Source organism: Mastomys coucha, unplaced genomic scaffold (assembly GCF_008632895.1).
Source record: "Mastomys coucha isolate ucsf_1 unplaced genomic scaffold, UCSF_Mcou_1 pScaffold15, whole genome shotgun sequence".
NCBI lineage: Eukaryota > Metazoa > Chordata > Mammalia > Rodentia > Muridae > Mastomys > Mastomys coucha.
Window position 1 is genome coordinate 98814274 of NW_022196897.1, and position 14504 is coordinate 98828777.

Here is a 14504-nt window from a genome sequence, read left to right on the forward strand (position 1 = left end):
AGACTTGATTCAGCAAACTGGAGAGTACTTTGTGGACACCTGACAGATGTCCTAAGACTTGAACCAAGGCCGAGCAGACAGAGCTGTCAAACATCTAACCTAGTGGAAGATAGATGCAGGACCAAGAGAGACATCTATAACATCCTCAAAGCACACTGAAACATTGTATCTTTCTTGACATAATGACAATTCCATCTCTGCTTCAGAGAATCCTAAAGAAGATGATATCAAAATGTTGTCGCTGGCCTTCTCTGTCTCCCGTGTCACCATATTGTTCAATGCCTTTATTCTAGCTTGTTACCAGATGGCTCCAGTGTGAAACCAAGGTTGTATTTCCCTAGGCAGGAACATCAGACACACGTCCTTTCTTGTATGTATGCGTTTCCTCAGGACACACTGGCAGCTATTTCAGTTTGCTAGAGCCCACAGTGACTCCCGAGGGAGCATATGTATTACAGAGAGGAAGAAGAAAGGATAGGAGCATTTCCAGACATTTTGCTAAAGCATTTATGTGCTGATGTTAAAGCTTTTTCTTTCTCAAACATGCTCACATTGGAATGCTTTCCCCCGTATCTAAAATTACATTTGCAGGGCTCAGCATATAGCTCTTAATGTGAAATCTAGGTTCCTTTAACTATCAGTAATCATGAGCAACTATGTGTGATATTCTAAAGTAAATGTTTAGACCAGAAACAAAAAAATAGAACCCACATCTCAGCCAGAATAAAAAAACAAATTCTTAAACAATTGAATCATGGAGGAAGTGGAACAACTGTACAGATAGGAATTGTCTAGCTAGCCTATTTCCAGTTTTAAATGCAAAAAGAAAAGAATATCTTTACCTCCTGGGTGAGATAGAAAGTCTCTGACCTGGGACAAACTTATATAACTCCTCTAACATCACTCCTTATGGGTAAATACTATGTATACCTTCAGGGATCCTGGCATGCATATGTAAATTGGCATGTATAAATACTTAGCACATGTTAGGTGGCCTGCAGTACCTTTTCTTTTACACATTTAGGACTCATGGAGCTAATCAGTAGCTAGAACTGGACTGCTAAATGTTTGGGTTTTTCCCCCCAAAAAGCCGATGCAGAAAGTAAGTCTATTAATAAGTCTTTACTAAACTTTTGAATTTATTAAAATAGAGAGACATTCAGCCCCTCAGATATGTGCTAAGAACTGACTTGTGCAGACACGGGGCAGATACTGAAATACAGAGGTTCCCAGGTACACAGAAGGCCTGTTGGTCTCCTTACATGGTTCTAGTGGCTGAAGAGAAATAAGACAGCTAGCTCTGAGATGAGAAGCCTTAAGTACCTTGAGAGAGGCACGCAGTGCTTTTTCCATTGAGAAAAGAGAAATTACTCCTGGCTAGGAGAAAAGGAAGTGTTCATGACTTTTGCATTTAAGCAAATAGTGTGAGAAGGGAAGGCATTTGAACACATGGGAATGAGCCCGACAAGAATGGTGCCTCAACTGGCTGGCATATCCAGCCAGCTGATGGGGGTAACCATGTGTCAACCTTTCTCCAGTTTCTACATCAACAATGTTATTTAGTTGTACTGTTGTACCCACTTTTAACAGATGAGGAAACGGTGACCAGAGGAGTTAAATGACGTATCCAAGAACATTGATCTAAACTGGACTAGCATAATGTTCTTATGGAAATGAGTCTGGATGTAAAATAATAACTAGAAATTAAATTTAGAACAGAGAGAGGAGATTAGGCTGCCATGATAAAGACTTTGAATCACTTACTATAGTTCAAAGATTGGTAAATTATAGCCTATAAGCCAAATCTGATTTACTCCCAGCACTTGTGAATAAAGAGGATTATTAGAACATAGTACTGCCTGACCCCCTTCTTCCCTGTGTGTGTTATTATTATACTATAAAAAACAGAGTTGAGCATCTGCAACACAACCTACAACCCCAAAGCCAGAACTATTTACTCTCTGGCCCTTGGTTAGAAGTATTTTCTAACCACTGCTCTCACTGACTGGGGATCCTTTGAAAGTGTTGGAGAAAGGAAGCCACATTCTTAGAGTCACGCATTACTACCTGGGGCCATCTTAATCTGTAGGATGGCTTGACAGGAGCTATGTTATGTTAACACTACTTCAGCAGTCTGGGCTTTCATCCCTTCTTGCCCTGTCTCCCACATCATCCTTTCTTTAAGTCTCCTTGCTAAAACTCCAAGATTTTCAGAGTCTAGGCTGGTAATAAAGGCGGGCAAAGTGAGCTAAGTGTTAGAAAACCAAGTAGTACAAGGACTTGGCAGAGAGCACTGGTCTGTGTGGAGGATGTGATGGCAGTGCTGAGACACACCACCAGCTGAGTCGGTCCTATTGTACCTGATGTGTCTCCTACTTTGGAAAAGCGCCACTCCGGTGCAATAGGGAAGTAGTTAAAAATGGTCACAATACAATAATGTCTATGAACCTTAAGAGCAGTTTCCACAGAATCTACTCTACCCAACTAATTACTCACTTTTGTAACAGGCCTCTAGTAGAGTGTTGCGGAGGGGACAGGATTGTGGGTTAGTTCCCACTCTCTCGTGATTTCTTAACCTACATAACCACTTCCCTGGCTCCAATTATGAGATATCCAGGTGACCTAAAGAGTGGTCAAGAGCCACCAAGAGACTCAGGAAGTAGGAGGGTGATGCTAAGCCAAAGCCAGGTGGAAGGCCAACTCTGAAATCAGGACCAGACCTGACAGGTAGAAAGGAATGGTTAAAGATTAGCCTAAAATGTTCCCTTTAAGGTAGGGACCCAGGGATAAATGAGACTTGTTCTTTGAACATAATCCTAGCTGAAAAATCTCCAGAAAAACAAGCAAACAAGCAAACAAAAAACCACAGTGTCTCCATCATCTAAGTTGGATAACTTCTCCTAATGGTCATTCTCCATTAAGTACAGTCTAACCTGAATTTGATGCACTAATACATTCTGTTCTTGGCTGGATCTAGTCATAGTTACTGCCTCATTTAAATGGGAAGCTTTAGGAGGCAATGTGGTATAGACACTCAGACCTATCACAGTTGCCTATGGGCAGCTTTGCAAATACATTTCTTCATGGGTTCTGTAAAATATTAATCCACTTTGTTTCACTCTTATTAACTTTTCTGATGCACCAGTCAGCATGTTGAAATGCAGATATATTCTACATGTGGCCAGGATGATTGGATTGGTGAGTCCGTGTTCTAAACAGTCATGTCAAACCCTTTAAGAGTCAAGCCACTCAGCCATTTGTAGATGATAGCAAGTACACAATTATTATGAAGGGACAGATTTTTTTATTTAATTTGAAATTCTGAAGGAAAAAATGCTAGATTTTAATTGTGAATTGGTCAATCTTTAAAGTGTTAATGCTTTTTTTTAGAATTTTGGGGAAATATTAAAAGTGAAAATACATGCTCTCATCTCCTAGAACAGTAGTTTTCAACATGTGGGCAGCAACCGCTTTGGGGTGAATGACCCTTCCACAGGGGTTGTTCTCCTAAGATCATGAGAGAACACAGATATTTATATACTATGATTCATAACACTAGCAACATTACAATTATGAACTGTAACAAAAATAATGTTATGGTTGGGGATCACCACAACATGAGGAACTGCATTAAAGACTCACAGCATGAGGAAGGTTGAGAACCACTGACCTAGGATTACACGTTCTCTAAGAGTTTGAAAAAAAATAAACATTATTAGTGTTATACATCTAAAAGTGGAATTTTATTTAATATATTACTCAGCCCTGTTTCATCCCCTGTCTTTGTAGCAATCAGCTCTCTCACTAATTTAGTAACTTTCCAGTCTCCTTTGGATGCTGTTATGTGTGTTGAGTCTGCTACTGATATTATAATTCTGTTCATGTACCTATGGACCATTTGTATGTCATTTTTGAAGAAATGTTTGTTAGAGTCTTTGCACATTATATGGATAGAATAATTCTTTTTTAAAGAAAATACCATCTTTATTTATCTGTCTGTCTGTTTTTAGATGAACTATCTCATTACCAGCTGTTCTGGGCCTCTGGCTCTTAAAATCTTTCTGCCCCCCTCCTTGATGTTTCTTGATCTTTAAGTAGGGAGTTTGTTGTGTAAATATATATATTCATATTAAATTAAATATATTAGTTAATATATTTATTAATTGTGGTAGATATAATTGATCTTATTTGAGTTATAAGTATTCATATACATCCATATATATGTATATATATATATATATATATGAATGAATGAATATATTCTGGACAAAAGCTCCAAATCAAATATATTATGATTCACAGTTTTTCTTTCCATTTTTAGGTTGTCTTTTTACTTCATTACAGTGAATTTATGAATTTGATACTTATAGTGTTCATATGCTTTTTCAAAGTTTTAATTTTCTGAAACTGTCTCAGCATTCTCTCCTGTGCAGATAATAAGCCCGAGCACACTGAACAGTGTGCCCTGTGCACATAGAATTCTCTTCATCTCAAACTTCTGTGTTGTTGTTCACAAAAGCACAGCCTCCCCTTGGTCTCACTAGTGGGCTCCCCAGTGAAAACTGAGCTGTGGCTGAACAGAGGAGCAGTATAAGCCTGAGGAAGAATGTAATAGCAAAGAGTTAGGGAAAGCCTCTGGCTACTGTTCCAATTCAGATAATGTCACTGTGGCCAACAACAGACCACATGAAAAGGATATAAAGAGGGAAATGGTATGTTAATATTTACATTGTGCTTTTTCTTTGATTTGATGTGTTCAGGCATGCCAGTGTGCTACCGCTACATGCAGGAATCAGCATGATACTGCGCCCTACAGGTGCATGTTCTAGCTGGTGTTGTGGGCTTTCCCATTGGGGTTCACAGCTGTTCAATGACTAAGTGTCACTGTGACAGGATTACCCAAGAGCACATTCCTCAGAATGTATCCCCATGGTTATATGTTCAGAATACTGAGCACTGAGCTTTGCGTTAGGATTCCTGTCTAACTCAGCCCCTTCCCTTTTCTTCTTCTCCTCTTCCTGTCCTTTCACCCCCCCACCCACCCCTGTTTCTGTTTCAGATTGAAAATGGCTCAGGCGTCTGTCAGCAAACTGACATCAGAGAAGAAAGTGGAGACAAAGAAAATCAATCCCACCGCTAGTCTGGTAAGCCACATTTTTCACTGTAACCTCTAGATTTTTCATAGCTGGGGTACACTCCCAAGAGTCTGTGAATTTAAAGGACAAAATGCAGGGAGGAAATGGGGTATTGACATCCTTCCTCCCGTTCTAATATCATGTGATTTAAAAACAAAACTAGACATGAAGGAGCAAAACATGGTCCCCTGTGTTTCCACTGCAAACTCAATAGAGGTCACATATGATAAAGCAAACTGTGTTGCTTGTCATGAGCATCCCCATCTCCCTCTTATCTCCACGTACCTTCCTCCTGAAAGGTTCCTGGGTAGTCAACCATTATTCATCCCATTAAAGAAAGAGGCAGGGTGTCCCCAAGGAGTTGTTAAGAGAGAAGAGATGCAAAAATACATAGTCTGCCTAATGTCACCTGGCAAACAGATGACAAAAATCCTGACCAGATGGGGGTAGGGAATCTCTTCACCTTTCCTCCCAGCACTGGAAATGAGCCAGCCTCCTTAGGTCTTTTTAAGTTTGAGAAAGTTGTAATCCAGGGTCCAGTGTTAAAATAGAGATTACAATGATTCTCCACACACCGTCTTAGTTACCTTTCCTATTGCTGTGATAAAACACTCTGGCAAAAGCAACTTATAGGGGGAAAAAAGGATTTATTTTGGCTCACAGTTTGAAGTTGCAATATGTCGTGGTGGTGAAGTCACAAAAGCAGGATCCCTCTTACACAATCCACGAGCATGCCACAAGGAATAGTGCCACCCACGGTGGACAGGTCTTCCTACCACAGTTATCCTAACAAGATAACCTGTCTCAAGTGTGACGAGAGGTTAAGTAACCCCTCACAGATGTGCGAGGAGGCTGGTCTCCCAAGTGATTCCAGATTTGTCCAGTTGAAAATTAACATTAGCCAACATACAGACAGTAGCACCAGAATTGATACATGATTAGGAACTCAGTATTATTGGGAAGGAGGTGGCCAAGGTTTAAATCTCAGCATTGCCCTAGAACCTTAGTAAAGCTACTTAGTTTCATTCTCTTCAAGGAAAAGAGGGCAGTGATGAGACCACCCTTAGTTTAGATTTATTTTGAGGAAAATCAGGAAAGGCAGAGTATCAGTTATGTAAAAGAAGTTCAGGAAATATCAGCTCCTGTTCTTGCTTCCATGAATGAAGTCCATCAGTCTGGGCCCTGTGATGAGGAACTGCAATAGGGAGCCAGTGGGGATTATCTTTCTCCACACCATGTGGTAGGTTGATAGAATCAGGTAACTGGGGATTCCACGGGAAAACACAGTAGGAATACTTTAATTTCTAGGGTATTTAGTACAGTTATACTTGGCATTTCAGATGAGAATTTAAGAAAGTTATCAAAGATAATGGATCTGCTTTTTTTCCCTTAAACAACAGAAAGAAAGACTGCGTCAGAAGGAGGCCAGCGTGGCCACCAACTAAGATGAGAACGGAAGGAAGTGCACTGTAAGAGGCAGCACCTCAGTGCTCCTGCAGACACTAGAGCCACGGGGAGGTCCTGAAAGCTCAGTTAGGGACATTTGCTCATCTCCTTCTGAGGCCATCTGCAGAAAGTGCCCTGTGCCTTCTTCGAGAAGTCTCTTGTCAATCCACAGGAACAATGCAAAACTATGTATGGGAATACTGCAGGAATATTTAATTGTTTCTTACAGAAGTCTGAAGTGCGCCCAATAATAAGATCAGAAGATATTTCATTCTCTTCACATTTTATTTAAAGCAGAAATTCTAAGCCTTCCAGTGTATAACCTTGTCATGGGAAAAGAGGTAACATCTTTTATGGTGATCCCCAAGAGAACTCAAACCTTGTTCCTCACACACTGCAGAGTTTTGTATTGATCTTAATTATTATCCTGTTATACCAAGATCCTATTGCATTTTCACCAAAAATATTGAAACTTACCAGAACTGTTTTGAAGAGGTTTAGTACTGTGTATCTCCCAGACTAGGGAAATGACTTTTGAGGAGAAGGATGATGATGATGATGGTGGTGGTGGTGGTGGTGGTAGTGGTGATAATGATGACAGTGAGATAATGAAATGGAAAGGATTGAAATTTCACATGGATGGAGAGAAAATAATAACCATAAACCTTAATCTGGAGAAGTTATGATGCTGGAAGTGAACATCAGCTATTGAGATAGGCCCGCTCAGATAGGTTCATATTAATATGGCTTCCTGACCAGTAGGAATTCTGTACCAACTTATAATAGAAACAGGGTGAGGACAGACTTGGATCAAGAGTACCCACTTGGGTGAGGGACCATGTGGCTTCAAACCCATTGTGGACAGCAAATGAATTCTATGCAGACATGCAGATGATACCTACACTGTGTTCTACGATTTGTATCCTGGTCTCTCCCACCACCCACAGCAATTTCTAGACAGGAGAGCAAATGCCACTGTCCCCTTTTATCATGACCTTGACACATGAGCACGTGAAGGAAGGTAGCCAGGGGCATTTGCTGTCCAAAAAAGGTATGAGCAGAAAAGAGATTTTTACAGTGACGTGAAAGCAGAATGTTTATATTGATATTAACCTGTGAATGGACTGTCAGTACCAGGTGGTGTCTTCTAACTCTGACCCTTAAATCACATAGAAAAGACACCTTGCCCCTTTTCCCTCCACTTCTTCCCCATAAGCCACCCCTATGTGAACTTCCCTGGTGTGAGAACAAGAAAGAGGACTGGGCATAAACTGAGGGTTGTATTGAAGACTGTGGTTTTTAAGCCTCGATGTAATGAAAGACCATGCTTTTCTGTTGGTGGAGACAGCCAAGAGTTGCTCAGAATCTTGTAGGTTTTGCTGATCTGGATTCCTCTGGCTACCATGTGGGTGGGGCCCGTCTCTTGCCTCAGCAACTTTCAAGAACCTTTGAACTTGCCAGATACTTGAAGTGTCTTCCCAGAATCTGCCCGCCAGTCACCAGCCTCCCACCTCCCACTCAGGGACACTCTGCTAATAGACACAAGCTAGGGAAAGCAACAGCATAGCCCGACATAGTGCACACCTTGTGAAGCCAGAGTAACTGGCCTCTCATAAGTCACTGACGCCATTTTCACACAGGTGTTAGCTGTCTTTTTGTGGCTCAGAGGAAAGAGTTATGGTCACATGGTTTGTTTTCCTCAAAAGAAACAATCAGATACAGAACGTAGCATAGCCTGGAATGGCGTGACATCGTTGTTCTTTTTCCTGTGGCTTTTTAGTGCTGTTTCTCTTCATTCTCACTGTGAGGAAGAGCAAGAGACTTAACCAGCAAGGCAAATTCCACTCGCAGACATCCTTTACTCAGTGGTGCCCTTGTTAATACTGAAGTGCAAAAGAGAAGTGCAGTTTTGTCTATGGCACAGGAAGATCTCAGCATTCTGTGAGATCTGCATGGATCCTGTGGGTGGGGTGAGTAGGAACAGAGGGTTTTCTGTGCTGTTGATGCTACCCTCGGGTCCCTAAGGTGCTCACGAGTCAACGCAGGCAGCACCATCTCTCCCTTGGTTCTTCAGGATAATAGCAGATCTTGCAAGCTGTCAGGAAGTAGACCATACTATTGCATGTTGAGGTTGGGGGACTCTTTGTTGCCTAACATCCTAACTCTATTTTGTAGTTCTTACCTTGCCTGGGACTTCATTTTATGCCAGGCCATTTTTACTATGGATTTTGAAGAGTCTAGGATTGTCTTGGGAAACTTAGTCTAGAAAAAGCCACTTAGAGAATGACATGATGTTCTAGAGCTGCATGTGTCAGTGTCCTTCCTGTGAAATCCCCTTAAGGGGAGTTTATAAGTGAGCAGAATATCAGAAGACCATGAATACGGCAATTCATAGTTGAGCTGTGCTGGCTTGAGGGATGCCTGCGTAAAGCAATGAACTTTCAGGCATGTCAGCTGCTTCATCTGCATAAGGAAATCCGCAATGCAGGTGAGACAAGTCTGTTCCCCTACTGGTAGAGCTGTAAAAGAATTGATTGATTTTTAGCTCCCACAAAAGACAGATAACCTTGGATACACCTTCATCTTCTGGCTATATAAAGAGACAGTCCAGCTGCTTAGAAGCTGTGACCAGTACAGAATTGACTTCAAGAAAAGCACCTCCAAAGACTCAACTCAGCATCTCTTCCCCTATGGACCTAACCCAGGTGTTCTTAATGCTGGTGGCAATTGGATCCAGGCACAACCAGACTTAGATACACAGCTGTATATGACCAAGAGGCACATTTTGTGTCACCCCTGCTTCCCTGTCAGCTGTTGACACCTTCTTAGGAGCTCTCACTATTATTTTTCTCCATTCTACACTTCCCTCCTCAAGAATGGGCAGTCTACCAAACTCCCTCAACATAACGCTTTGTCAGGAAGTGGTGAATTTACAAGTTGAAGCACATTTCACGCGGAGCCAGTTCAGTTGGCCTCATTTGTTTCAAGACAGTGCCTTTCTATCACATTGTGGGAGTTTGAATACTTAACAGCTTCCTTGGAAACATGGAGACATTAACATCGTAGTTCACTGACTGTGTCTCTTCAGCTGCCATCCAGTTTCTACCAAAAGAATACAAGCCAAAGAAACCATATGCCATCCTTAAGCAGAACTTACTGGTCTGCATTCCCCACTCCGTCTCAGCTCATTCCAAACATCCTACAGCTGGCCAGCCCCACTGAGACCCTGCTATTTCACTGCTTTTCTCTTTTCTTGAGTCTGAAGCCCGCAGGAACTCTACACTTTATCCCATATTTTTCCTGTCAGATTCTTGGTCTAGATGAGACTGAGCTAACCTCAGCCTGTTTGCTTGCTTGCTTGCTTGCTTGCTTGCTTGCTTGCTTGCTTGCTTACCCTTAAGGAGCAGATCAAGCCTACCTACTCCATACACTATACTTCATACTACAAGCTCCAGCTGTCCTCAGATAGTTGTCTGACTCTCTTTTAGTCTTCAGTATAGAGGGAATCCCCTGGAGGCTGATCCAACTGCTTCTGTGGTTCCACGGTATTTTTCATGGTCCATGAGGAACGTGATAGCACTGGGCTGCCAAAGCACAAATGAGTCAGTATGCTTGGGCAGAAATGAACATCCCAAGGAATTGACAGGGAATAAGCAGGCTCTAGCACGTTAAGGATGTGACCTAGGCTGAGTGTTGCCTTGAAATGCCTTGTGCTCTCCACCTCTAAAGCTATAAAAGTGTCTTAGAGAGAATACTCATCTAACAAATAGTGTGAGTTTCCAACGTGTTACCTTATATCAGGTAAGAAATCAAGTATATACCAGCAGAGGTTTACCAAAGTCACACTTGCTCTCCTCTGCTGTTCCCTTCCAGATTTTTCTTCAACTCCCATCTTATAAAGCAAGGTATTTTTAATTGTTCATCTTGATTGGTTTTCCCAGTCCATACTTCTCAAATAAAACACCAGCCCTATAGACCACTGAGCACCCATGGAGGTTACTCTGCCTCCCCATAGCATCACTAATAGATGTTCAAAAATGAGCAATTCTGGGAATCTATGGAGTGGGTTTTAAGGTAGTTAATATCTATGTTACATTAAAAGGAGCAGTCATCATGTACAAATTGTACTGCTTTTCCACTAAAGGACCAAAAAAGCATTTAGTACACATGGCAGGCATGTTTTGTGAACTACAAATACCTTTTTCCATCTTTTTAAAAAAGATATATTCTTTGTGTGTGTGTGTGTGTGTGTGTGTGTGTGTGTGTGTGTGTGTGTGTGACTCTTTGCCTACATGTATGTATGGGCACCACCTGTATGCCTGGTGTCTGTAGAAGCCAGTAGGAGGCTGTTAGATCTCCTGGGCCTGGAGTTCCAAACAGTTGTGAGCCACCATGTGAATGCTAGGAACAAACCTGGATCCCCTGAAAAAGCAACAAGTGCTGCTAACCTCTGAGCCATTTCTCCAGACTCCTTTCCCTATCACCCATCTCTAGATATAACCTAAGTTTTCCATGTCTGACCATCAGTCCCTAGTGGTTCTGCACAGATTTTGGAAGGCATTCACTACTCTTGGTAACAAACCCATGAATAAAGAAGAAACTCATAAAGGGGTTCTGTCTGCAGTGATTCAAAGACGATTTGTGGGGAAGAAAACTAAAGGCATGGGTTTCTTCCAAAAATCATTCATTTTTCTAATTTTGAGACACAGATACTGTACCCTTCCTGTCCTACTGGCCACTGGGTGTGTAACCTTTGAGGAATATGTGCTTTTAGGGAAAAAAGGTTTCCCTTTAAGAGAGCAATCTAAGATAGTCTCTGAAAGGCAGAAAGTTTACAAATTAGACACTGGGTACTTTTTAAGAACCTTTAGTGGAAGCATGTCATCAATTCATCACAGGCTTTTCCTGTCTTTGAATTAGAATCCAGACTAGTGTGGGAAGCAGTCTCCCTGGACTTTGATTTAGGGATCATGTTTTGGCCTGGAAAATAAGCATTGGCCTGCATGTCTAGAAGCTCCCTGAAATCAGTTAGCATCCTAATATGAGTCAGATGCTACAGAAATGTAAGGCACTTCAAGTCATTTATGGTTTGGCTTGGTTTGGTTTTTCTTAGCACCACCTGGGATCATGGAGGCTCCTTCCTAAGATTCACGAGACCTTTGCAATGTTTCCTGTCTACCTTCTGAGACAGAGGGAAACCAGGAAACAGGAGAGAAGAAAGAGTGAACAAATCCAGTATGGTGCTTTGCACAGCTTTTGCCATGATAGTACCAGAGACAGGTTTTAATAGAAATTTAAGCCATTTGTATTATGAAAATAGTAGTGTCCACATGTTGTTATAACTCAATAACAGACTCTGTCCTGCAAGGGCAGGTTCCAGTGACACTGGCCTATGCTTAGCTGAGTAACTTCCAGCTTCAGATTCTTTTACAAATGTCACTTGCTCAAGGACCTTCCTGTTCCTTCTAAGCATCCCAGCACCTGGTGTCATCTAGCTTTCATCGTCCATACTTGTCTTCAGCTTCCCCTTCCCTCACATATCACAGCCTTTCTCTCTCGGAGGGACCTTTGCAGCTTCTACTGGACCCAGACACCCTTTACCTCTGCAGCATAGACACCAAATGTCCCATAGTCCTCTCACACCCCATGCTCCAGCCTTCAGTGTTTGGACAGAGCACCCCTGTCACCAAGGAGCCTGTGTGAGACACACTGCTGAGACTGTCTCTTGTTAATGTCACCATCACCTCATCACTCAGGCAAAGAGGGGAAAATCCATAAAAGAGGTGGAAAATGCATTTCGTTTTTTCATTTTGTTCTACTTTATTAAAAAGGTTGGGTGTTCTAGTTCTTGGTTCCTCATAGATTTTTTAAACTATCTAATTAGAGAACACGTTTGATCCATCGCAGCAGGTCACCAGCCATGACAAGGCTCAATCTAGGACTCTCAGCTTCCTGCGCTGCTGGACACATTGACCCCTGTGCAAACATTTTGAATTATAAGACTCCTTATTACCACTCCATTCTTGCTACTGCTCATGACTCAAACATCTACCACAATATGCATTGGGATGTTGACATTTTGTGGTTATTTTCAGATTAATAGTAACTGCAATACTCTTAAAAGCACTCATAGAAAGTGTAAGCATGTCCTGAATAGTTTGCTATTTTGTCATGGTAAAACACAGCCTTTCTGTTCAAATATTAGGCCAATCTGTGCGTGGAAAATTAACCAATAAAATAAAGACAGCTTTGGAAAGGAGAAGGCACTTTAAAGACATGAAACCTTGTAATTACATGCTCTTGGATGTTTTTAAGCATAATAAGCTAACTGGATTTGGGTATATTTCCTTTAAGTTAAAAATAATATGTATTTCTAACTTGCATATTTAATTTTGTCAACACTGAGAAATGTTCATGGGTTGAATTTGTAAATGTACTTTGCAACCAAATGAAGTATTTATTTTTAAAAAGAAAAGGTGGAGGAGCCAATATCAACTTGTACATAATGAAAATACATGTGTATATATATTTTTCCTTCTTGACACTACTTGATCATTATATCAAGTGTATTTTTGTACATAATATATATTGGTTAGAAAAATTTAGATTGTCTATTGAAAGAAATTCTATCTCTGTGATAGATTATATTTATCCTAACCTATTGATATTCTGTTGATTTAAGAGATAGAACTCTATTTTTTGAACTTCCAGAAAATTGCATTCATGGCTTCCACTTGTAAATATGCTAAGGGTATTTTAATAAATCTTGGTTTCATGTCCATCTGGTATGTGGTATAGATTTTTGCTTCAGTGGCCACTTGATGTAGTCCTCTTTAACTTGCATTACTGCTGGATATCAGTTAATTCTACTGAGCTGCATGGGCGAAGTCTCAGTGACTCCACTATTTAGTTCCTTTCTCCCCACCCATCTAATCAGCATCCCCGTCCACCTAATCAACAATGGGCAGTCCTCCTAAGCATTCAAGACTAACAACAAATGGAAATCCAGCTAGCCCTTATCAAAAACATTGCCACCACAACAAAAGTTTCTCAAGGAGGAGATACATAGGGATCAGAAACTTCAAGTTACAGGTGGAAAAATTATATACTAGGAAGATTTACATGAATTTACATATTTTCTGCCGTGTAAATTACATGTATTCTGGCACCAAGCAGAGGTACAAGTTTTGTTTTGTTTTCAGGCAATAATACAAAGTATAGCAATACTTTATATGTAACGTAAAAGCCCATGGTTTAAAGTAGTTTTAAAAAGCACTTCTACTGAAATTGTAATTGATATTGATCAACTCATTTGTTCATTGTTACATCAGTGCACAGAGATTATAATACTTCATGATTAGATCATCTTCCAAATGACAGAGTCACTGAGCTGTGGAATTCTTGGGACACTAGATAAATAAATCTCTTAATCTCTAGAAAAACCAATGAAGTCCAGTTGACTCACAGAAAACTACATCCAGAATATGAAATATATCAAGAGTGAGACTTGATACCTTGGCAATGATACAAAAGTCCCAGTTGCTCATCATCTCTATCCTATTAAACTGGCCTCCAAATACTCCTTTGTGGAGGCTCTTTCTAGGGTAATTGCTGGGAAAGAAGGATCTAAAGGTTGTTCTTTTTAATAGAGCATCTTTGTGGGGAGGAGGTTATGCAGCCTAAGGACCCAGAGAAAGATGCCACATTAGCACAGAAGGACTCTCCTGTCTACTTGAACCATAACGTATTACTCTCCCATACTGAGTGTTCACCTGTGCAGTTTTTCTGTCCTTTAAATTGTGTAGGTAATGTTCCAGTTTTCCAACTTAGACTGTTTTGTGTTGTTATAACAGTGCCCAGACCTAGGTGATTCACAAGCACAAATGTGTAGGTTCAGAGTACTAGACATTGACAAGACCAGTA

The 14504-nt window shown here is 40.9% G+C and overlaps 1 protein-coding gene across 13 annotated transcripts in view; it reads left to right on the plus strand.

Moving 5' to 3' along the window:
• Fmn1 (formin 1) overlaps positions 1–13362 on the plus strand; it is a 370679-nt gene extending 357317 nt beyond the window's left edge. For all 13 annotated transcript variants that reach the window (XM_031371363.1, XM_031371365.1, XM_031371369.1 and 10 more), the window contains 2 exons: positions 5060–5144; positions 6536–13362. In XM_031371363.1, coding sequence (XP_031227223.1) covers positions 5060–5144; positions 6536–6580 — 130 coding nt within the window. In that variant the 3' untranslated portion in view covers positions 6581–13362. The remainder of the gene's footprint in view (positions 1–5059; positions 5145–6535) is intronic.
• Positions 13363–14504: the final 1142 nt, after the last annotated feature.